The following is a 24,616-nucleotide window of genomic DNA, read 5'->3' on the forward strand; positions in this document are numbered from 1 at the left end:
GTCTTTGCTTAAAGAGTAGTATTTCTCATATCATCATCTTTTTGTACTTCATGCCGCAGCTTATTAGTTCCGCCTAAGAGAAGCAGCCACAGATCCACCCTGGTTTGGGAGTATGAGGAGGAATATGTGAGAATCAAAAGTGTCTTTCCAGTTATTTTTGAAGACAGCATTTTAATAGATAGCTGATCTTCAAATTATTCAGTGACTAAGATTTATGAAACTTTTAACAGCAGAAGTCTGTGGAGGTGTGGAAAAGAGTTTGACTCATTTCAACATTTTAATTGAAAATTAGTGGCATTTTGTTTAATAATCTTGTCTAGTTTCTCTGCACTCTTCTGATGTGTTTTTTAAATTACACGGTTTATGTTTATACTGGTGCCTTGATCCCATAAGAAGTGATTTTATTGTGATGTCTGAAAATGTCTGGTATTTATCATTAGTAGCTATTCAGAATAATGAAGCGGTATGTATGTGTTATCTCAATGTGGGGTTTTTTTTCAATACTTTACTTGGGCTTTCTACTGATAGAATATATGCACCCTGATCTCTCTCTTAATTTCCTAAATCCCTAAGACAGACAGGATGACTCCTAGAAAGAAGTTTGAGAAAAATAATTGTAGTTAATGTCATTAGAATGTGTTAGAAACTTGAAAACTTTTGGACCAGTCTGGATCATAGACCAGTCTGGATCATAGAGAAACCCAGTGTTAGAATAGCACACTTGTTTTATTAAAAAAATCTTGCTAAAGGCAACTCAGAATGGGGTTTATTCAGTACAGTAGTTTCAGTAATTTTTCAGATGCTAATCCCCAGTAATTCTGATACTCAGTTAAATATATATTTTACTCTTCCACCCACCCATTTTGAAAAGAGTTATTTTAATTTCCTTGTCAAATATGCTAAATAGGCAATTCTGTGTAAAAATGGGGGGATCTTTGAGGAGATCATCATTTAGGCAGTTTCTTTGGGTTTGATGCTGCATACAAACCTCTGCTGTCATTGTGGAAGAAAATATTAAAGAATATCTTATCTGTATTTGTTTATTTGCCTGGGTTTTTTAGTTATCTGAGGCAGATGAAGCAGCTTTGAAGGAGCCAATCATTAGGAGATTCGAGGAGGAAGGAAACCCTTATTATTCCAGTGCAAGGTAACGTATAAATGATCTTCCCAAAACTTATTTGTAATCACAGGACGTAACAGTAACACCTAAATCCTGGTACTGAAGAACAGCAGAACAGAGCAATGTGAAACAAAGTGTGTTTGATGTGCAGGCATACAACACAACAGGCTTCAAATAAATGTTTTGTCTGTCTTGTCTCTGTAGTATGTACTGTTTCAGGAGAAGGCATGCACTCACAGGAATTATTTTGCTGGTTCTGTAAGTAATTATATGATAACATGGAGTTTATATTCTCTGTATTTTATTCTGGGTAAGTTTCATATCATTCTCCCCAGTGTAGTATCTTGTAACCTTTCTTAAGACTATTGAGTAGTGTAATGAGTGGCTGCATGTGAAGAATTCATTTTAGTGGGGTTATGAAAGTAGAAGAGGCCAGTGTCAAAGAAGTTTCAACAAGACCTGAAGTCATTTGCAAGTTTCAGGTCATGATCATGGTAGGTGACTATACTGGATGATAGCAATTTGGATAGGGCATTAGCTGATGAGTGCAGCATGTTTATGTTTGTTGAGAAGTTCTTTGCAGCATTTTATGCTCAGGTTAATAGAACATTAGTAAATGCCTAGGAAGCAAGGTCACATCATGGAGTGTTACCTCTGGCAACTAGCTTGGAAGTCTTCTCGATCTCTGATTGTGACTTTACATTAGTTCCATCCTGTCTGTACTGGTTTTCCTGGACATTTTTCTGCTTACAGTATCCAAAAGCTAATTCTCCACAGGCTCTCAGCTGCTAATGATGGTAGAGGGCAGCATATAGTAATGGGACTTCAGTGTGCCTCTACGGCTTCTCATTTTGCAGAAAGAGTATTAGTCTTATACAACTGTGGAGTCTTCTGTATGTATGTTTTTGTTTAGCTGAATTAGGATTACTGATGGTTTTCTTACCTGCAAGCTGGGAAGTTTAGAAACAAGCTGAGTACCAAGTGTTTGAGATACAATAAATTTTGATGGGGGCATCATAGGCAGAAATCAGTGTGAACAGGGGGGTGCAAGATACTCTTGCCAATGTCATAGGGATGCCAGTAAGAGAGGGAGTTTGGGAGCCTTTTTGTCTAACTTGATACCTGCTTAATCTCACATCTGACAATTCTGATGCAGTGGTAACAGCATCAGCATAGCATCAGCAAGCTCCTTTATGCATAGTTTATCACAGTCTGAAGGAACATACAAAATTAATGGTAGCTTTTTACTGTTTTCTGTTGAGATGGTGGAATGAACTTAGCTGAAAGAAATCGTAACTGGGGGATTCATATTCATTTTAGTGTTTAATCAAATGAGTGTCTTCATTAAATGGAACCTCTTGCCATTTACCCTGGCTGGTGCTGTAATGGGATAAGTATTCTCAGTAGAATACGTAGCACAGGGTTTGTGGTGTCATCTAGGCAGATTTCAGTGGTGCAGTTTTATAGCATGTGGGTCATGGATTTAGGGAGGGTTTTAGTGTCATCACTGTTTGGTCTCTGCTTGTGGCAGAGGCCTATGTGGTAACGTTGCAGAGTTTCATATGTATTCTCAGCTTCTGGAGGTTTTATGCATGTGTACAACCCTCATTGCTACTAAGTTACAGTTTATGGGGGTGTTTATGTATAATCAATGAGGATACTTTTGTGAAATCCTGAATTGTTATTGATAGGGGCTTTCTGATGGCACACTGGTTTTGATATTTGTTTTTAATAGCTCCAGTCTGTTTAAATTTCATAGTGTTTTCCCCAGACTGAAAGAAGTTGTCAGCTGTTAAAAACTTCTGGCTATCTCTTCTAGTACCCATCAATAATCAAGCCTAGTACTTGTGTCGCAAAACCTTGTGCCCTGAGGCAGGAAAGAAAAATGTAAACACATATTGTCATCTTTTATAACTGGATTTTAAGAAGAATTTTTCACTGATACAATAATAAGTAAAAAAACGAGTCAAAACTATCTGTATCTAAACTTAATCCCTACCATGGAGGAAGAGATGAATGGTTGTGGGTTTTTTTAATTTGCTTTTTTTATGTGTTCACTGGTAACACAGTCATAGTCTCTTTGTACTCAAGATTGAAAATAATTGCATTTAACATTCAATATATTCAGTATATTAGCGATACGAAAACTTGTCCTCTTCCAGAAACCAATGGACCATTGTCAGTATTTACAACAGTAAGTTACTAATCTGCAAGAAAGTAGTTTTACATGTAAGATTAAGGTTAGAATCAAAACAGATTCTAAATTTATAATAATGTCCAGTGATTTTGAGACTTGAAGGTTGAGTAACACCAGCTTTGTGGTCTCTACTGAGCAACTTTTATCTTTCTATGCTTCCAGAATATATGGCCATTTTGTGAAGTTAGGCTGCAAATCCAGAAAGCACCTCAATAAACAGTTTAAGTTTGCCTAGCCTAGGAAGTGCTCTTAATGCTGGTGTCCTGTCCTTCATTTAAAAAAGTAGGGCAGTTACGTACTTCTTACTGTGCCTGTAGCTTGGAAGGGAAACTTAATATGCACAGATGTGAGCTGGCTGAGAAGCTAATAAGCCCAGCTGAGACAGGGAGTCAAATGTCAGAGCTGGAATCCCTCAGAGGTTCATCTGACTAAAAGCAATGAAAGTAAAACGCCCCTTTTCACTGAGGAGCGCTTGCGAGAACAGTGTGTGACTGGCTCAAGTCAAGACAGTCCAGGCTGTTTTCTCTCTCTGTTTGATCCGTGTAGGTACAGTCTGCATTGTCTAGGAGCATTCAATTGCTCTCTGCTGTCTTGTAGAGATAACTGGGTGTAGTGGTAGATGCTTTTGCGTTTTTCTGCCCTGATTGTGTGCCTTCCTGCCACTATTATCGTGTGTGCCTTGTTCCTTCGTTTATTGCTAGTTCCTAAGCAAGATGTCAGACCAATAGCCCAAAAGTTTTCATTACTGGGGAGTAGGCTGCCCAAGCAGAAACAATGAGATGAAGTAGGATTACAGTCTTCGCAGCAAGTAATGTACTTGAGGGAGGAGGGATTTAGCCACTGTCCACCTTGGAACCAACCCATTTGTCAGCCAACATCAGCAGCTGCTTATTGGCAAGTGTTCACTTTAGGTCAGGAAAAAGTAGTAACCTGTTCCCTGTGCTCTAAGGGATGCTTCCTGTCTGGTCCCAAGCACGGTAGAAAAGCCAGCTGACCATCAACCAAAGGTCAGGGTGCTGAAACTGAATCTGGACAGCCTTCGTTGTGTCAGATGCTAACTAGATTCCTCCGCCAAGGAGACCAACAAGAAAAGTCCAACAAACAGCTTTGCGTTACTGACAGGAAAGAATGATAGATGGGCAGGAAGACTGCTGTCCATGTGGCTGCTTGGATGCAGCCAGTTTGGAGGCTCCCTCACGCTGTCCTCTTGCTAAGGACCGGTCTGCCTCACTCCTAACGTCCCTTGAGATTGCTGTGACTCTTCCAGTTGGCTTCATTAGGCTTTGAATCAAACTTTTAGCGGTAATAATGAGAGGGAAGGAAAATGTCCTAATGATCTTAAAATACAAGCAAATTTCCCTATTTACTCCGCTTATATAATTTTTCTTATAAAATATAACTTTCATGTACAGGATGTCAATACTGTTCCCTGCAGTTGTATTTTCTAATCAAAGTTTAATCAGCTATTTGATTAGAACCTTTCACAGAGAGCCATCTTAATTAACATGAGTCATTAGGCAGCACCCTCTTTAATGAGTTATATTAATCTGCTTCCAGGTTTCTAAAAGGATTTTAGCAGTTTGCATCTTTACAAATTACATGAGCATTTTATTTTTCGGAACTTTATTTCTTTTACTCACAAGATCTCAGTTACAAATATTTTATGAGTGTGGTTGTGACTCATGTTCTAGCAATGGTGTTTTAATAGATAATTTAATTATTAATGTTACATCCCAGTAGAGAATGTAGTTTTCTTTAAACAAAGAGAAGCAGAAGCCAGGGGTGACTGTATGAAAGCAGCTTGACTTGCACAAACATAAAATCTTTGTGATTGTCAATATAGGCTAATTGAGCATTTACAAAAAAAACCAATCTGCCAATAAAATGTACTTCATGCTTGGAAGTTTTTGTTACAGTTGTAGTCACTAGAAAGTTGCAGCTTGGAAGGTACCCCATTAAACTGGTAATTCTTTTGGATTCAGTTCATCCCTGCCCTCCCCAGGTCCTTAGCAAATTTATTAAATGCTTTTAAGAAATATGAATTCTTTCATTCAGTTTCGATGTGTTTCATAATTAAAGAAGTTAATGGCAAGTGTTTATTAAAAAAAGTCGATATGCAGAGCCAGGTCAGTGAGTGCCACAGCTACCACGGTGTCAAAATTTCTTCAGTCAAACTTCTATATTCAGTCCCAAAAAAGAAACAGCATAATTTTGCCCAATTAACAATGAATTCTTCCCTCCTCCAAACCCCTTTCTCCTTTTGCATTTCAGTGTTGCTCTTGTGCCCTGTTTAGGGTAACAGTCTCCTTTACTTGGGGAGCTGTACTATGATAAGGTGTATTTATAGTAGAATATTCTTTCTGAGTTGGGTATCTTTTTTCTCTCTGCTAGTTGGAGAGCAGGCTCTTAAGGTGAGTCTGATCTTTTGTGCCTCATCGTGTTAAGGTGTCCCTTATTGTGGTTCCACTTTGTGCATCCTAGGATAGATATGTGTACTTGTTGGAAAATAAAAAGCACACAATGTCAATCCCTTCATATTTTTATTATTTTATGTGTTATTTATATCTGTGACTTTCATAGCAAATGGTGAAATACAGGAAAGATTGAAAACACTTAAAAGTGTCTGCTACTGCCTTGAGTTTATCAGCATGTATTTATGTACAGTTTGCAGTCCTTTTTTCCTTTTGGGGGTGAGGTTGGCACATTTAGTGTTGAAAGAAGAGTGCAAAATATATCATCTCCTGTCTAACAGATTGTTTTCAATTAATCCTCAAACAATAGGAAATTGGCAGCTAGAAACTTCAAATAGAAAGGAATGGCTGTGCTATCTCTTGGTAGAGTCAGTCTTAGCTGCATATTCATGACCCTTTCTTGCATTTTTAAATACTTTTTCTGTGGAAAATTTAACCTTAGCCAACACTGAAGTTCAAAAAATAATGCAAAATAAGTATCTCTGGGAAAAGATGGGATGGAAGAGGAGCATCACTGTCTTAACCAGAGACACTGTGCATAATTTGTCCAGACCCTGATTAAAATGCATGCTTATTTAAGTGAGACTGGGTTGTGAATGAGCAATGTGGTATCTTGTTTATCTTGCTGGGGAGGTAGTAGTTATACAGTATTTTCAGTTTTGTGGCTTACTGGGGGTTTTGACATAGATTTTGTTTTGGGTAGGATGGAGCTGTCATTGAGAACTGAAGCCACAAATACTTTAATTTTTTTATAATATCAAAGAGACTCTTTACAAGTGTTTGTGATTTTGGGGACTTGGGAATTTGGTAATTGCGCATTCATAATTTAATTGCCTTTAGGGCTGGGTTAAGGAGGGTATTTTCTTACAGTTGTTTAGAAATGGACTTCAGAAAAAAGTAAACACAACCAACACTGGAAATACTTGAAATTTACTCTGGGTCTTTAAATGATGAAAGAATAAGCACTTGTATCATCCTCATCTGGCAGCTGAACTAACCTGAATAATGTAAATAATGATGTGACATAATCCTTAAAATACTAGCATTCTTGATAGAAGAATATAGGTCATGGACAAAAGGTCATTTGCCATGTGAATATTAAAAAAAGAAAGAGGGTCTCTTCTATCTAAGGCAATGATTTCACACTGAAAGTATGAAGAATCTCATCTAAAATATGTAGACATGACATTCTTAATTTATCCAAAATTTATACTTTGTTCCAGAAGACAAATTCCACAGAGTAATACAATTGCATTGATGGTTAAGGTGAATTAACTCCATGGCTTCAAGTATAATTTAGCTCTGTAGTCCACTCTCTCTAGTACCACTATTTCCAGTTTCATGTGCTTTAAAATCTACCCTTTGTATATGTTAATTTCCTTATTACTACTGATTGGGTTTGTTGTTTCTTTTTCCTAGACTATGGGATGACGGAATTATTGATCCAGCTGACACAAGACTAGTTTTGGGCCTCAGTCTCAGTGCAGCATTAAATGCACCTACGAAGAAGACAGAATTTGGAGTTTTCAGGATGTAAACTTAAATGCACATTTATCAGAATTACCTCTGTATATTTTAATTGGGGCTGGAGAACAAACTAACTACAATGCTGAGGTGGTTAAAAAATAAAGATTTGTACAATGCTATTTTTAATGGAAAAGTGGTAATTATTTGTTTTCAGTGCTTCAACGGTTGTTAGTGATTTGAGATCAGTCACTTAAAGTACTTGTATAACTCTGCATTGCATGAATAAGCTGCAACTTCTAGCATTATATTTAATGTTTGACAAGAAACCACTGATACTATTTCTTATATAAAAGAATCTTCAAAATAAGCTACGTATTTTTGCTTATCAGCTCCTTTATTTCTTTTAATTCTTCTATGTCTCCTATAAATGCAAAACATTTTTGCAATCCAAGAAAGAAAAAAAATCCACATTTGCTAGTAAATAATTTTTGCAGAAGTTAAGTGCTGTAAGGGCAGCCAGGGAGTTCAAGACAGCATGAAATTACAGATTTCATGCCATTGGGGGCATTTTGGCCTTTCTCTAGCTTTCATCCAAAAAAACATTGCTCTTCTGTGTGGTTCCCTGAAGTCAAAACAACAAGAGAATCTGATGGATGCATAGTGTTTTCTGGAAGAGCTGGGGAACATATGCTGATATCTGTGGGAGCTGGAGGTTGCGGAGAGCGCTTCTGAGGACGGGGCTTGGATACAAAGGTGTTTCAACATCATGCTGTGTGATCCCTGTGGCAATTACAGTTTCAGAAAGACACAGCATTCTTCCCACATGGATCAATGCTTCACCTGGAGCACATGCCTGAACCTCACTCACTTTAGGGCTATTGAGATACTGAAGTGCTTTTGTTAATCTTACTTATTTATCATAGTTTTTTGCAGTGTAATATTTGTCAAGAATTCAGTGTCTGCCATTTCATTTGTTCTCTTTAGAAACATTGCACTGTATAGAAACTAAATGCTTGGCATGTAGTGTGCCTAGAATAAGGAGGCAAATACTGTCCTAGCTGGGACTAGGAAGTGATTTTAGCTAGTTTTGCCCTAAAGATGCCCAGATAACCATTGGTAGAAATATTCTTCACTGAGAATCACATCCAAGAAGAGTTAATATACATGGATGGAGGTCCTATCCTGTGCTGGTCTGTGGAGAGAGGAAAGATTGCTAGTATGAGTAGTTATCCTGGAAGATATGCTAGCTGTAGTCTTCCTAGACTTGTGGGGCAAAGGAGTTACCCTCGGACTCGGCAGGTGGAAGGAAGGTCTGCTAGCTACTAGCCCTCTCACTTGTGTCACAGGCAGATGTAAAAGTGAAAATGAAGTAAATCTTTGGAATGTGGATTTGCAATGCAGAATACAGACAGCCCAGCATATGTTAAGCTGTGGGGTCTCTGGTACACCTCTACATTGCACCTAAAAGACCAGTTTTCTCTCTCACTTTATTGAGAAGAAACCTATCCAAAATCTGGTGTGCTTTGCACCACTAGAAACGTTATTTCTGTAGGTCTGCACACATGTATTCTCACTGTCATACTCACATGCATGTTCTTGGTACATTAAATATATATTTAGCAGAGAGCAGTAGTTTAAAATACCACAGTAAATGGCAACTAGGGACAGAGCTGTGTTTTTGTGCCACTGATTCTTGTTCTTGTCTCACTACATGAATTTGTAAACACGTTGGGCATGGCCCTGGGATTTCTTTATCCCAAAAGAACAGCAACATTATTTATGGTTGCTGGACTTCTGAAATACCTTTAAAAATACCCTACTTTTGAATAGGTATGTATAAAATATACCCAGGGAGAAAAAAGGTTTCAGACCCTGAAATGATTGCTATGGTTTCCAGTAAAAAGAAACAGTCAGTATTGAGTTGATCAGTTCAGGCACCTGCTGTCCTTCTGCTCTAAATTATGTGGGGTGATTTTCCCCATTCTGTTACTCCCAAAGCTGTAAGGACTACTGCCTTTTTCTGCTAAGAAAACTGATCAAAATAATATTTACTTGGAATATACTCTTTCAGTGAGACTGGCAATGAAATCATTCTGAGTTGAAGACTGTAACAGATAATCTTGGGCTACAGATAATGGAAGTAGGTTTGGGAAGGTTCATGCTTCCGAGAATGGTAACTCCCTATTGCTTGTTGTGTCTGAAAGGACAGTTATTTGCGGTTGTCAAAATTTCTTCCACTAAGTATGTGTGTAAGCCAAGTCAAGATGCATCTCTGAATAAGTAAGAACATTCTGCCTTAATAGTATTTACCTTTTCTAAACTTCTTAAAAGAAATTAATCAGCACAGGATTGGCATCCTGTCGACACACTCTGCTTAGAGGAGGTTACAGCGTGGGACCTTGACTGCAGAGGAACAATTCAAGGAACCACTAGTGATTTATTCCCCCACTGCATAGCAGACCGACTATTTTGGAAAAGCTTTTGCAGGTTAACGTGCTGTGCCTCATATGTAGGCACTGACTGTGCAATGCCTGTTGTGCGTGATGTCACTCTGATGGCAGAGATGGCCTCTTGCCACCAAGAAGTTTACTTGAAACGCCTCGTTCTCTGCAGACCCACCAGGAGTGAGGAGTTGAACCCTGTGCTCATACCATTTGGTGATGTTGGTAGATAACATTTATACTGTCCTGAAACAGTCACCCCACAGCTCAGGTTGCCTCTGCTGTCAGGATTCTTACGCCCTTGCAGTGGCAGCTACACTGCTACACTTTCATTTGGGTTTATATAGCATGGACTGCATTGCATATTCTTTCTCACTTCCCATTGCCATTTCTCTACCAGCAGGATGTCTTTTGGATGTTTGATGAAAAGAAATCTTACATAAATGTAAATAAAAGGTAGCTGCCACTGCAAAGGCCGAAGATTCCTGATGGGAGAAGCAATGTAAGAGCTGTGGGTGTCTTACTTTGAGATTTGTCCTACCTGTCTCCATTACATGTTGCCTATTCACTGTAGTATTGGAGCAGTTCACAACCATTAACCTCTTTACCTAGCAGAAAGGATGATACTTGGGGTGACACTGACTTTTCATGCAGAAGTTGAGGAACAAGGAAAAAGGTTTTGCCATATTGAGTGTACAAGCTGTGGTGGACCAGCTCTTTGAACTTGGTGCTCTAGGCTGCCAGGGGTCCTTTCTTCTCCCATCTGCTCTCACCTCAGTGATTGCTCTTTCAGCTGTATGCCTCCCTCCTGCCTCAGAGCCGTGGCAAGGCTAAGAGGTTACCTAGTTCCAGCTCTTTTTGGTAGCTCGACATGGCCTATTTAAAAGAGATCAACATTTGAGTACAAGGAGTTAAAAAAGGATGATACTGTGACCTTGAGGGTGTTTTCCAAGGCTTTGATAGAGGAAGTGGAAAGCTGTGAATGAGGTAGGCTAAGCTGCTCATCCTGTTGCTAGGACCTGCTGCAGCAGGACCAAGGGTGCTTCCCAAATTACCTGGGCTGAGATGGTGAATTCAGAATGGATCATGAAAACCTACCTATTGGCCTTTGTGTTTATTCTCATGGCACTAGAAAGGTGCTGGGAACCACTGAGAGCCACAATCCAGCCACCAACCAAAACTGGTGGCAGTTTGTGTAACAAACATCAAGGGCAGAGCCTCTGGTACACGATCATTGTGACGCTTGCATGCCTGCTTCCAAGGCTGAAATGTGGCTATGAACAGCCTCTGGCAATAGCCTGCCGGGCTGCAGAAATGGTGAGCCTATAAAGGTAATTTCGGAGAAGCCACTGGGCGCCTGCTCCCACTCTTCTTCCACCCATTCTGGGGTTAGTTTAATGGGGATTTGTAGCCTCAGTGTTTGTGTTGACATCTGTGTATGTGCTGTTCTTGTAAGAACCCATCTTTTATTTAGATGGCATTTTTCCAACCTGTTACTCATCAGGATGATTTGGTATCTCCTGCTGAAACAGATGATACCTTTCAAGTATGCCTCTGGACTCTATTATTGCTTCAAATGTGGCAGAACCCTGATTTATCTCAGATTTTCTTCACTGTTCTAAATTTCAGCCAAAGAAATGTCTTGATTCGGAAAACTAATGATGGTATACTATATTAACTTTTTTTTTCTAAACTGAGGTTTATAAATTAAGGCAATTCAACAAAGCACTTATAAAAGCCTGCTGCTTTTCAGCAAAGCCTTAAAGTATCCACTTAAAGCCGGATGTCCACTTTCATGTCTCTGATTCAGTAGAGCACTTGAACAAATGTTTCACACTAATCTCTGTGGTCTAGTAGTCATAAAATCCTGCCGACCCTATGTCTACATCAAGCCAAAACTAGAACACATAAATGCATCAAAACTGCTCAATGGATACTCCATTATTTTGATATCAGCACCAACAGAAACCCCCATTATTTTCCTGCTTTTAGAAGTACATTCAATTAATTGATTGTGGTGGAAGAGCAGGGTGTGATTACGAGACGTATATACCATGTACACATTCAAAAATTACCCATTTGATGTACAGATGTTAATGCACATTGGCTGTGTCTTGTTCATACCTCATCTGCACTAACATTTTTATGGAAAAAGTTAGTTAACTTTGACAAGCTTGAATTAATGCATAGCTACAACAGACTGTCTGAGGTCTGACGGCATTTTGTGTAGATTTATCTGGACATGAGCTCTGTACTGGCACAGACCCCTAATTTCATAGCCAGATGCCTTGTGACTGGCTACTGATGCTGTCAAAAAGCACCTGCCTTTCTGTAGTGATAAACAGTGATTTTGCATTTTTATACCTTGACCCTGTTCTGCTCCTTGACATGGTAGCTTCTGACACTTTTATTTAGTATTCAGCTATCCTGCATCCTATGACTTTTTTTACCCTCTAGTGCTGGAGACAAAGAACAGCTGAATACGCAGCAGGGGACAGTGATATTTGTGGAGACAGTGTGACACAGGCAGTAAAAGCCACAGAAACACATGGTTCTCAGAGTGTCTGTAGCCAAGTACAATGACTTTTGGAAACAGAAATGTGTGATTGCCTCCACATTCAACAATAATTTTACTGGGAAAGTGACAAATTCAGCTTTCTAGTAGAAGTGCAAATTGGAAAGAAAACAGTGATGTTTTCTGAGCATCTCTGTGGTGTTTTCAACACTGCATGAGTAATCCTTGTACTATAAAATACAGCTTGAATTTTTGGTCAGGCTTCACAGATGCTGCTATATATCTGCCTCTCCGTATGAAGTGTTGTGCTTTTCTTAGCCCACGTTATTTCTCTGCTCTAAGAAACTTCACTCCGGCAAGCCCATCCTTTCCAGTACTTCACATAGCTGCATTTTTTGCTCCAGCCTGGGATGTGGGATTCACTATGAGTGGTTTGCCACCAGCTTGGTGTCTGACATGTTAGTCTTCCCTGTGGCAAAATGAGGCTGGAGGATTCGTACAAACACACAGAGGATCTCTACTCTGAGTGGCAATTACAAATGAGACCTTTGCTGGATGTGATGATCATTAGGCATGTGTGGGAGACATAAGAGCAAGAAGTGAACGTGTAGCTCTGGAGGCAAGCAACATGATCATTGAAGACACTGGAGTCTTTTTCTTGCCTCAAACAAAATGGTGCCATTGAAAATTACTTGTTAAGCCACAGTCCTCTCGGTCCCTTTAAACACTGCCTACCTGTTTGGAACAGTACGTCCCTGAGACTTTTTAATTTTCTTTAAACAGTTCTTTTTCTTTTTTGCTCACATTGATTTGCCTTTTCAGGCTGCTTCTAGCTCCCTTACAAACAACCTGCTAGAAAGGTTTTGTTAACAAGGTTTTCCAAATTACTCTTTCTCCAGACGATCCAGCCTTCACCTAGGGAGACACAGCCCAGCTCCTGGTGCCATTGGCTGGAGGTCAGGAACATCCCTGTGCCACTGCAGAGCTGAGAGCTGAGCCTCCTTACAGGGACCCTGCTCACTGCCTCCTTGTCCCCACAATTGTCATGTCAGGGAACCAAAGGTCTCGTGCCAGCGAAGTGGCTGCTCAGCTCCCCCTGTTTCACCCCATCCTTGGCCCAGAGGCAGGAGCCTGGAGAGGGCTGAGCGCTGCCCCTCATCCATGCTCTCCTTGGCATGCTGTTGCTTTTCTTAGTAGGGGAAGATGCTCCTGTCTTCCTCCTGTCCCCACCATAACCATGAGCCTTGGACAGGTTTGTGCCTGCCAGGGAGCTTTTCATCCACGGTGCTGATAAACATGAGGCCACCAAGCTTGCAGACCCAAGCATCAGTAGGAAAGGCTGAATGGAGATGAGTGCACTGATGCTAGGTCTCCTTTTGGCAACTGTGCTTTTTCTCTCCCCAAAAGGAGGTGGCCTCATTTCACAAGCAGGCTAGATGATGCTCACTGAACACCTCCTCAGTAATACGGTATTTGGCCTCAAGCACCATTTCACAGTTCTGCTCCAAGTACCAGCAATTACTTTCATCCTGGCCCTTTACCAAACTTCTCACCCTGCTCTGGGTGGCCCTGAGCCTTCCTGCACTGTTGGCCATCCCACCTGTCCTCATTCAAGCATTTCACCCTCATCAGATGGTTGCTCACCATCTGTATCTCTCCCTGTCCCTGAATCCTTCAGGTTAATCCTCCCATCCTGGCTCTTCCTCCCATCACACTGTGCTATCCCTCAGCCCACAGGCTACGAACTCTCCCTCCTCTCAGATCCCTGCGTTGATTTCCAAGCCTGGTCTCCATGTCCCAACCTCCGCTTGCTTCTCGGGTGCCAACCGGCCCCCCTCTCCCTCCTCCTTCCCGACCCCCACGGGCGAGGGAAGACCCTCCCACCCCCCTCCCACGACAGGAGGGCGGCCCGGGCCTTCGCCATGGTGGGGGACATAGCGCGGGCGGGTGGGCGGCTTTCGGGGACGGCTCCTCCGTTTGTGCAGGACAGAGGGACGCCGCGCCGGGCTAGAATGGCGCTGGGGCACTCACTTCGGCGGGCAGCAGCGGGGGCGCTGCGCGGTGCCAGGCCGGAGCCGTGAGGAATATTGCCGAGCCCAGGCCGCCGAGCCGGGCCCAGCCGAGCCCAGCCGAGCCGGGCCGAGCCCAGCCACGCGGAGCCGGGCCCAGCCGAGCCCAGCCGAGCCGGGCCGAGCCCAGCCACGCGGAGCCGGGCCCAGCCGAGCCCAGCCGAGCCGGGCCGAGCCCAGCCACGCGGAGCCGGGCCCAGCCGAGCCCAGCCGAGCCGGCCCGAGCCCAGCCACGCGGAGCCGGGCCCAGCCGAGCCGGGCCGGGCCGGGCCGGGCCGGGCCGGGCCGGGCCCAGCCACGCGGAGCCGAGGCGCAGCGCGGCGGCGGGGGGCACTGACGCACGGCGGGGCGGGCGCGGCGCTATAAAGGCGGCGGCGGCGGCGGGGCGGAGGCGGCGGGGCGGCAGCACCATGGAGAGCTGCCGGGCGCTGGCGCTCTGCGCCGTGGCGGCCGCGCTGCTGCTGGGCGCCCGCGGGCAGGGGCCGACCCCGCCGCGCCGCGCCCGCGACCTGGGGCCCCCCGGCGGCGGCGGCGCCTCCCGAGAGAAGGAGCTGGTGTGCCGGGGGGCCGGGGCCGGGGCCGGGGCAGGGGGGGCGCCGGCCGGCCGGCCGGGCGCGGCCTGACGGGGGCTGTGGGGTGTCTCGGCAGATTGAGGCGCTGCAGGAGGTGCTGGAGAAGCTGAAGAGCAAGCGGGTCCCGCACTACGAGAAGAAGTTCGGGCAGGTGCCCATGGTGAGTGCCCCGGCGGGACGTCGCGGCCGGCGGCGGCGGGACGGGACGGGACGGGACCGGGCGGGACGGGGCGGCCGGCGGCGACTGGCCTCTCACCGCCTGCCGCCGCCCGCAGTGCGACGCCGGGGAGCAATGCGCCGTGAGGAAGGGGGCCCGCATCGGGAAGCTCTGCGACTGCCCCCGGGGGACTTCGTGCAATTCCTTCCTCCTCAAGTGCCTGTAGGCGGGGCCGCCCCGGGACAGGCCGCCGGGAGCGCAGGCACTGGCGTCTCCCCGCCTCGACGTGCCGGCCCGGGGCGGTGGCGGAGAGTTCCCGTGGCTCGTCCGCCCGAGAAACGCAGCGAGGAGCCCCCGCGTCGCCCGTGTAACGCCGTCCGTGACATCCAACATCCGTGGAGCTGTTTTCTTTCTCTCTTCCCCACACCCCTTCCCCTCCCTCCCCTCCTTCCCAATCTGATTTTGTCCATGCAGGGAAAGCCCAGACCGTGCCTTCCCCAGTAGAGGTGCCGGCACCGGGAGCTGCAGTGCCATACCGGCGCAGAGTCGGGTCGTGCCGAGCCGTGCTCGGGAGCGGGGCTAGCCCCGCCGGGATGCCCGACTCCTTCCTGTGGCGGGGAGCAACGTCCCACTGCCGGCCGGCGGGGCTGGCCCGGGGGGATCCCCTGGGTGGTTGCAGGGGTGGGCTGTATGTGTTCAAAGCACCCTGACCCCCTCTTTCTTGCCCCGCAGCTGAGAGGGCTCAACTCGGCTCACCCCGGAGGGAGCAGTACCCAGCCACCAGCAGTATCCACCCGCACCGCCGGTTTCCAGCCGCGCTCACCCTGCGCTGGAGAAAGCCCCGCAGGGGATACGGGTGGCGTTCAGGGGTCCGGCACTAGCCTGGCTGGGGTGGGGCTGGCGGGGGAAATCGGTTGCTTCACTGGAGCCACCACGGAGAGGAAGCTGTCTGGATCCGTTGCAAACTACCAGGGGATATCCTAGTCATGTAGACCAAATTGCTCATGTTTCTACAATGAACTGATGTATATAAATGTCTGTCCCCCACAGGTACACTGTGTGTTTCCTCAAACTCATAACATGTTTTAATCCTTTGTTTGTCTCCGTTAATAAAGTCACTGTTCTGATGACAGTGTTTTGGAAGAAGTTTTAATTTCACACACTGGAATCTCTAGCACTCGGAGGGACAGGCTGAGGGTTACTCCAAAATAACTGCAAGCACCTGCATTACTGTGTACTTTAGTCAAGCTGTCAGCCAGGTCAGGACAGGGCTGGAAACTGAAGTTCGTGTCTTCTGGCGCTGGCTCTGCCGCTGGCTGCTCCCTGCCCCATGAGCATCCAGAGGGACCATGACAAGCCCAGATGCTTCAGCAGACCTCAGGTTTTCCCTTGGGAGAGGGCAGGGTCCATCCCAGCTGCAGGGACCAGGCTGGGGAGGCAATGCAGGGGAGGGCAACCACTGTGGGCTGGATCATCTTTGCTGCTCTGTGTTTTGTTCCCATAAAAGAGGGACCACTGAAGGAACTTCTTGCTTCTCCCTGCGTGTCTGTGCCAGAATCGGCTTTCATTTTTACCAGCAGGGAGATGATGGGCTGCATGGGTTAAGGCAGACATGGGGGAAAAGCACTCCTTCAAACAGATTTCTATTTGGTGCTGAAGAGAGCACAAATTTAGATGAGAAACCCAGAGACTTGTGAGGAAAAAGAGATTTCTATAAGGCGCTTACTTTACTCCTGAAGAGTAAGAGCACATGAGCAGACCTAGCTGAAACAGGTACAGAAAAACTGACTGTAAAAGGAGACATGCCACTGTTTATTATGATTATTACTATTATTGTCATTACTATTATTGCTGTTGTTGTGTTGTTGTTGTTATTATTTTTGTTTTCCAGGACACGGATGAGCTTTTCTTAGCCCAGAGAAAGAGAAAATAAACAGCAGCTGGCAACATCCAGAGAGAGTGTGAAGGCTGGTGGATCGGATGAGGCCACAGGGCTGGGGGATACCCTGCACAGGGAAGGTAGTACTGATCTGGGGGCTGTGCATGTTGGGGACAGGGGCAGGAGGGGAATGTTACAGTAGGGCAGGAGCCATGGTGCAAATGGTGGGAACACTGTCGAGGGAGGACTTTACAAAGAGAAAAGGGTATGAAGTGAGCAGGGATGGAGCAGTGGGATTTTCCAGGCAGAGGTGGCGACCAGCTGTGACTGCAATTTTTGTGCCTGTGGGTGGGTGCTGGCCTGCGGGGGAGAGGTGTGATCGTGCATTCGCAGGGCTGGAGGTGTGCTAGGTCTTGCAGATTGGTAACTGTGCTTGTGGATGTCTTTCTAGTATTTCCCAGAGATACTGCAGAGGCAGTTACTCTAGATTTCTTGTGGAATAATGAGATAATTTTTGTAACATCTAGGTTTGGTGTGTATCCCCACTACATACATGCAATAGAAAGGACTTCCATTTAGGTGCTGGATGCTTTCAGACATGGAGCATGTAGGCTGGTTGCCCAGTGGTCCCCTCAGCGCTCAGTCCAGCCCCAGATACTGTGGCCATCTTAATAAACTGAGTTATGTGTAGATTGTCTCAACACGTAACATTTTTACTGAAGGTTTATTTACACAAAATAGGAGTGAAACATTAAATACTAAAATGTATCAAGAATGATTCAGCTTGCGTGTTAATTTATAGTTCTTGTCTTGCCTGATGACAGTGCTCAAAATTACAAATGTGCTTTAAATAAAGATCAAAATTCTAAATATAAAACCTAACTTAAAGAAACTGGGATTTATGGTTCACTTGCATGATGCTGTCATTATGAGAATACTCTGCAATATTGTGTGCACCAGCCTGAAGGCTGTTATCACGTTGATTATGCTCATGATCACTTATATTACAGTCCAGTTATTTCTCTTGTACAGATGGAAAGAAGCAGGTGAGGAGGGTAACCTGTGCTGTAACAGTCAGGATAGAGTTTGCATTTGATTATTTTTCACTCCTAAAATCAATGATGTGAGATTACATGATTTTTCAGTTAAAAACCCATTTGATTTCACCTTCCCTTTTGAAGGGTTTGGGCACACTGACATGGTGTTTTAGAAGCAGGGGAGTGCCTATACCTCTGTGAGTCACCAGTATCCTTTGAACAAGAGGTTGTAATGTCCCCAAGGGCAACAACGGGCCTCATGGGCCATTCCTGCCCACACACACCCCCCCGCCCCCTGCCTTAAGTCTTCTTCTCCCCTTGCCCATCACCCAGGACCCCATTTCAGTCCTGGATGGGGCCCTCAGCTCATGTTCCACTGGTCCTACAGGGTGCTGGTCTCCAACTTCCCACAGCACTGTCCTGCTCAGCTGTGGGCCCTGTGGGCTGATGTGCCAGCTTGGTCCTGGCCCTGGCCCATCCCCATCCCCATCCCTGGGGAGGTGCCTGATGCCCCCTGGTGTGCCCGGCTCCCTCTGTGAGGGGTGGGATGGGTCTGGCTGTCAGGCTTTGGCCCTGCCACCCCGGAGGGCAGCCCATAATGGTGCCAGCCCACCGCAGTCCCTGCAGGATGTACCCCAGTGCCTGCCAGGATGCACCCACTAGAGCTGTGGGAGGTGGACAGCTGGAGGCCAGTTGTCAGTGGTGTACCTTAGGGGCAACACTGGTGTCAATACCATTTAACATCCTCATTAATAACTTGGACAATGGCCAAAGTGAACAATCCAATTCGACACAGGGCAATGCCTCAGGGGAGGAGTACCCACACACACCAGGACAGGTTCTGTTGGCCCACATGGAAGGGTTGGGTCCTATCACACAGCTGAGGACCACGCCACTCAAGAGGAACTTAACATGGCCTTGTATTAGCCTCAGCTTCACATCTTTGCAAAGAGTCTGGGTTCTGCAGATGTCCTTTTTTACCCACCAAAAGGAGAGAAGGGGCAGAGCAGCTCCTGCCCAGTTCTCTGTGTGCATTGATCCAGAGTGTGAGGTTACTGATGAGATCAACATCAAGGACACATTCCTCAACAGACTGCTGGATGAAACAGAAGTACAGTCTTGCAGATGGCAGGAAGGGGGACAGCCTTCCAGAGCAGCCTGTGGAGAGACCAAATGCTTACTTAGCATGGTTCTGGTCTGTCATGGAAAGACTATTCAGGAATAACTCTTCTTGTACTATCCTGTGCCTCTGCTGACTCTAGAGACTGCAGAAAAGCTAATAGAGACCTGTGGCTGGATTGGGGCACCTATGAGAACAGAAAGCAAGGCTGTCTTAGTCAACATCAGTGAAAGGGCCAGGGAACACACCAACAGGCCCTACACACAGCTTAGCTGAGCACCCAAAACAAGCACTGCAGCTTTCGAGAGTTTGCCTTGGGCTTAGATAGCAAGAGGGTTGAGAAACAGTTTGACAGTCCTATGGTTCAGAAATAGTGTGTTTATTCAGCATGAAGTAAAAAGCCCAGCTGCCTCAAGTGTCAGCCCATTAGGACTCAACCATGGTGAATCTGACTGCCTGCTGGCAACTCCATTTCAAGATCATAACTTTCTTTTTGATTGGATCTTCCACCTGGAAAGATATGTGAAGAGAAAACTATTCCTGAAAAACTGGCTGGAAGGTCCTTTCTCTCTGTGCAGTGGGCTGACCAGCAGCTTCTGCTGGCCCTGCTGCCCAGGGGGTCACTGCTGTGGGCCTGGGCTCCTCACCAGCTTCTGGGGCTTCTGGCAGCTATCAAGCATCTGGGTCTGGCTAAATACATTACACCCCTTTTCAACTACTGTACACACCAAGACTGAAACACAAAGGGGCATAATGAGAAGGGCATAGAAAAAAGTGTTAAATCAAGACGGTGTTATGATCCACCTGAAAGAAAAAAAAATGAAATATAGTGCTAGAACTCAAGGAACCCATGCACAAAACCCATCTCTGTCACTAGTCTAACTGCAACCGAATGAACTAGTGGCATGGCAAGCAGCCGGACAAAAGGGGTATAGCTGGATTTTGCTGTTTGTCTCTTCTCCTTGCTTTCTGTGGGATTTCCCTGTGTTGTATCTGTTGTATCTCCTAGCACAGAGTTTGATCCACCATCTTCTGGATCACCTTCTTCTAGGGCATGCTGAACCTCTTCCTAGAAACCACCTAGTCAGAAACTCAGACAAAGATGATCAACTTCACTGCTTATCTGCAGTCAAGTCTTCTCTGGGATGTTTCCACATAATTCACAGACTTGGTGTCCCTGGTGGAGGCAACACAGGCACTGCTCTTCATTAAGCAGCATCACAAAAATACATGCTTTTGGGTGGCAGCCTCTGGGGTAGAAGATGGGGCAAGTACTGAGAGGACAATTGAGATTCACATCAGGAGAAGTCACAGAACTTGAAAATAAAGTTGCATGGCACAGTACATTTCACACTCTGGAAAAGTCCCATGATATTTTCTGCTCGGTGGTCGGTTTTGCTGTTGCTTGGGTTTTGGGTGTTTTTGTTGTGGTTTGCTCCGCCCCGCCCCCCCCCTTCCCCCCCCCCCCCCCCCCCCCTTGTTTCAGTACCTCATTCTTTTGAGTTACCAGAGAAAAGAGTTACCTATCAGTCAACACTGATACATGTTTGTGGCTGTTTTCACGCTTTCTGCTTCTTTGTAACTTGTGTGGAAGTACATGCTGTTGCATCTACTCAGTTGCTATTCCTTGTAAGGTTTCAGTGTAACCGAAGTGGTGAGGTCTGTGTCTTTGGGCTGGTGGTGAATCCACCACAGGCTGGAGCCGGGCAAAATAAAACGCGCAGATGAACAAGAGGTGGCAGTGTTGGTTGGAATAAAAATTCTCAGCGCGCAGCTGTTGCTTGTCTACATGGTGTGTTAGCTTAACCGTAATAAATGGCATTTTTGCGATTGATTCCCCCCCTCTTTTTTTTTTTTTCTTTCAAATAAAGCTAGCTGGAGCACACAGCTATACTTTGCCTGGCTAGAGGATCTGTGATCCTTTACAGCCCCCAGCAAGTCACCTCTAGATCTCTGCATGGTGTCACAACACCCCTTGCTGGAAAGGGAGGGTGCACAAAAAGGGACTTGGGGACCTAAGCAGACTTACTTGGGGCCTTCGCTCCCCACTCCGATCCCTCACTCCACCTGTGTCACCCCCATTTCAACTCAGACATGCGCCTTCAGACCCCAGCCTTGTCTCCTGGAGGCAGCTTGGACCTGTGCTGTAGGCATCTTGTCTCCTGCATGGAGCCCTTGTCCAGATGTTGTAGCTTGGCTCCATTTCCATCTCCTTCGACTGCACTCACCGCACGTCATGCAAACCGCATGTCAACCAAAAGAACCAGCTGGTGGGTCTGTGAACTCCAAATTACATTTCAAAGTGTGGCACAGAGAGGGCAGATGGTGGCAGGGAGCATCCTTTGCCTGTGGTTCTGCTGGATCTTACATGAACCTGTAAGACCATGACAGGGTGCAAGCTGGTGCTATGTGTGCTTCCTATAAGGTCTATAAGATACACAACCCTACTGAACACTTTAAAAAACTCTGGCTGGCAGTCTGAGCATGTGAAACTGAAGTGTGCTGTGACCTCCTGGTGTTCCTGTCCAAACCAGAAGCAGCCAAAGAAAGAGGTATGGAAGTGACAGTGGTATTCAGTGGCAGAAAAGTAAAAAGCCTGGAGAAGCCTGACGGGCAATCAACTCCTCCCACACCCTGTTAATAAACATTCTCCGTATTTGTGTTACAGTCCAGTGTTGTATTTTGTACATGTGTTTAGTAGTGGTGCGTCAGCAGGCATGTCTACAACACCACTTCTGTTAAAAGACATTTATGATGCTCTTGAGGAGGTAGGAAGCTGTGGGGGTATAAACACCCTTTTTGAAGCTGCTAAAAGGCAAACTGCCAATTTGAAGAGAGGCCTGTCTTGCAAATTAGGACTCTCACAGCTTACACAAAGCAACAAGAAAACACTTTGAAAGAATTAAGGCGATTGTGGCAAAGGCAGATGCACAGTGGCAGGCAGATTTGGTGGACATGCAACAGTCTTCCAAACACAATGGCAGTGCAACTTATGGTGACAGACATGATCCAAGCATGCCTGGGCATTGGTCTACAAGGCAAAACAGGTTATGAAATAGCCAAGGCTTTTACAACAATTTTTATGAGGGAGTGCTAGCCTCAGAAATTATGGACCAACCCAACACAAGAATTTTTAAACTAACCTTTAAATAAGCTATTAGAGCAGTGTAAATGTTCACCATATTTTTTGAAAATAATGAAGCAAAAGCCTCTGTCACAGAGCATTTTAACAAAGACCTAAAAACCAAGAAGTGGAGATATTTTGCAGCACACAACAGTTTTTGCTGCATTCATGTGTTGTCAGCATTTGTAATGAATGACAGTCATAACTTTTGCAGAGTGATCAGAGCCCAACATGTGGACACAAACCCTTCAAACCCTGTGAGGATCTGGAAAACTCTATGGGTGTATGTGTTTAAAATTAAAGAATCTGTGCCTCTGTTGAAAAAGAGAGACTACATCAGAATGAAAGAGAGATCTGAGCAAGGTTTTGACCCTTCCATGCACATGGATTGTTACACAGCCCAGGTTGGTAGTGGTGTGACTGGTTTTCAAGGTGTCCTGTGGTGTATGGTACAGATGCTGGAGGTACATTCTGTAGCTTGTGTCAAAATTATCAAAAAAGAATGTGGGGTGCCCAGGCAGGTCTTGCTTTATTTTGTTGATGAAAAGACAGACGCTAGTAATATGACAGCAAAATAACTTTTCATCAGGGGCTGCTTTGTAACACAGACAAATAGCTTTTATGCTGCTGCCAAAAAGCACATCTCCCATGATCAACAGTATAGGCAGTTTGGTCCTGGCTAAGCATTCTGCAAGCTTCCCATGTCATTTTGTCATAGTGACCCACTCATGTGCCCATAAATGTGTTAAAACACATTCTCTTTAGGTGGTCCTTTTGGGTAGTTTTGAAAAAATGGGGTAAATAACCTTTGCAGCTTCCAATATCCAAAGCATGGGGGAGACTGCTTGTGGGTAAAAATTGTAAAGACTCTATGAAACATATATGCAGGCTGGGTACATGTATATGCATGAGTTTACAATCTTGGGTGACTAATTTCTTCAGAAAACGACTAACAGTAAAGTAGACTTCAAAGCCTTTAGCATTGTGTGCTAGGAGAGTGTAGCCCTGGACTCTGTCAGTAAAGAAGTGAATAAAATGTGAGATGTCCCTTTAACTTCTCATTTTCGTTCAGTTTTCTTTTCTGCCCCCTCTTCAGCCAAAGGGTCATCCAGGGCTATCTTCACATAAAAAATGTTGTTCGGGAAATACATTGCACTTTGCTGTGTATATTCCATGTCATAGTCAATATAACCCTGCCCCGCCCCTGGATTTTCGATCATGGGCATGATTTACAGTTGGGCTCAATGATCTTTAAAGGTCTTTTCCAACCCCAATGATGCTATGATTCTGTGATTCTGTGATTCTATGATTTTTGATCCCTGTTTCTTGTTTACATTATAGATTTGTTCTTAGCATGTTGCACACTTCAGCCCTTACACCCATGACGCTTTTTTACAGACCTTTCGTGTCTCACAGAAAATCACAGCCAGGTTTTTAACAACCAGGGCCTTGTGCCTTTGTAAAAAGTCCCCAGCACAGCACAGCGGCCTGCAGCCAGGACACCTTATCCTTGCCCCCACGTTAACTGCACAGATGTGTGGTAACAGAGCGAGCAGTAACATTTACAGCTCAGTGTTTGATGAAGCCCACAAAGCTTTCTTGCCCAAAATATTTCCTGATACCCTTAACATCATAATAATGTTCATTGTGTAAAAGGAGGAAACCGCTCTTGGCATATCTAAGAGTGCTGTTTGGCTTAAAGACACCTCAGCCCTTTTCCCCTTTGGATAGGAGGGTGATGCACATGTTAAATCCTGGGATCACCTTCTGCCCCAATGTGAGATATTCACTGGCCCAACATGTGGAGCAGTCTGCAGTTAAGGGCCTTTTTGTCCCTTAAACCCATTGCTAACAAGATGCTTAAACTGGTGCAGAATTCATTTACCTTTCCTAATTAGCACTTGTTGTAACAGTCCTTCCTCTTTTGTTGGCTTGTAAGACAAGGCCACAGGCATAAAAGCCCCACCAGCACCGTTACCACCATCATCCTGCCTGCTGCTTTTCTTTGCCTTAAAATAATCGTGTCCTGAGCTGAAAAGCTCTGCAACACCCCGGTGCTCCTACCGATCCACAGGGCTGCCTTGGCCGGCTCCTTGGAGGGTTCCACGTTCCCCGTCCTGGTGTCCCTGATGCGCTGCTGCTGTTTCTGCAGCCAGATGGTGTGCGTGCAGGGAGGGCAAACCTGCCTTCTACTTTAACTACTTTTTATTCACATTAAAGCTTCATTATTTGTCCCATTAGCTGTCAGTAAAAGATGTTTTCGCTACTTCATACCTATGCATTTACAGATGTGTATTTAATTTCTGTATCTTTACACATGCACAGACATTGGCCAATACTTGAGTATATAACTGTAGACGTATAAATCTATATGAACTAGTTTGTCTATGTGTAAAGAAATAAAATATGTATTTATACATATTTTTATGCTCTTCTATGTATCTACT

At 45.0% G+C, this 24,616-nt stretch overlaps 2 protein-coding genes across 2 annotated transcripts in view; both read left to right on the forward strand.

Moving 5' to 3' along the window:
- MCCC2 (methylcrotonyl-CoA carboxylase subunit 2) overlaps nt 1-7,434 on the forward strand; it is a 37,386-nt gene extending 29,952 nt beyond the window's left edge. The window contains exons 16-17 of the mRNA XM_055698961.1: nt 1,062-1,147; nt 7,208-7,434. Coding sequence (XP_055554936.1) covers nt 1,062-1,147; nt 7,208-7,325 — 204 coding nt within the window. The 3' untranslated portion in view covers nt 7,326-7,434. The remainder of the gene's footprint in view (nt 1-1,061; nt 1,148-7,207) is intronic.
- A 7,222-nt stretch (nt 7,435-14,656) lies between these two features.
- CARTPT (CART prepropeptide) lies at nt 14,657-16,121 on the forward strand. The gene is made up of 3 exons (XM_055699567.1): nt 14,657-14,834; nt 14,929-15,012; nt 15,128-16,121. Exons 1-3 carry the CDS (start codon nt 14,691-14,693, stop codon nt 15,233-15,235), a joined length of 336 nt encoding a protein of 111 aa, XP_055555542.1. The 5' UTR covers nt 14,657-14,690; the 3' UTR covers nt 15,236-16,121.
- The last annotated feature ends 8,495 nt before the right edge of the window (nt 16,122-24,616 follow it).

The sequence above is a fragment of the Falco cherrug genome, chromosome Z (genome assembly GCF_023634085.1).
Source record: "Falco cherrug isolate bFalChe1 chromosome Z, bFalChe1.pri, whole genome shotgun sequence".
NCBI lineage: Eukaryota > Metazoa > Chordata > Aves > Falconiformes > Falconidae > Falco > Falco cherrug.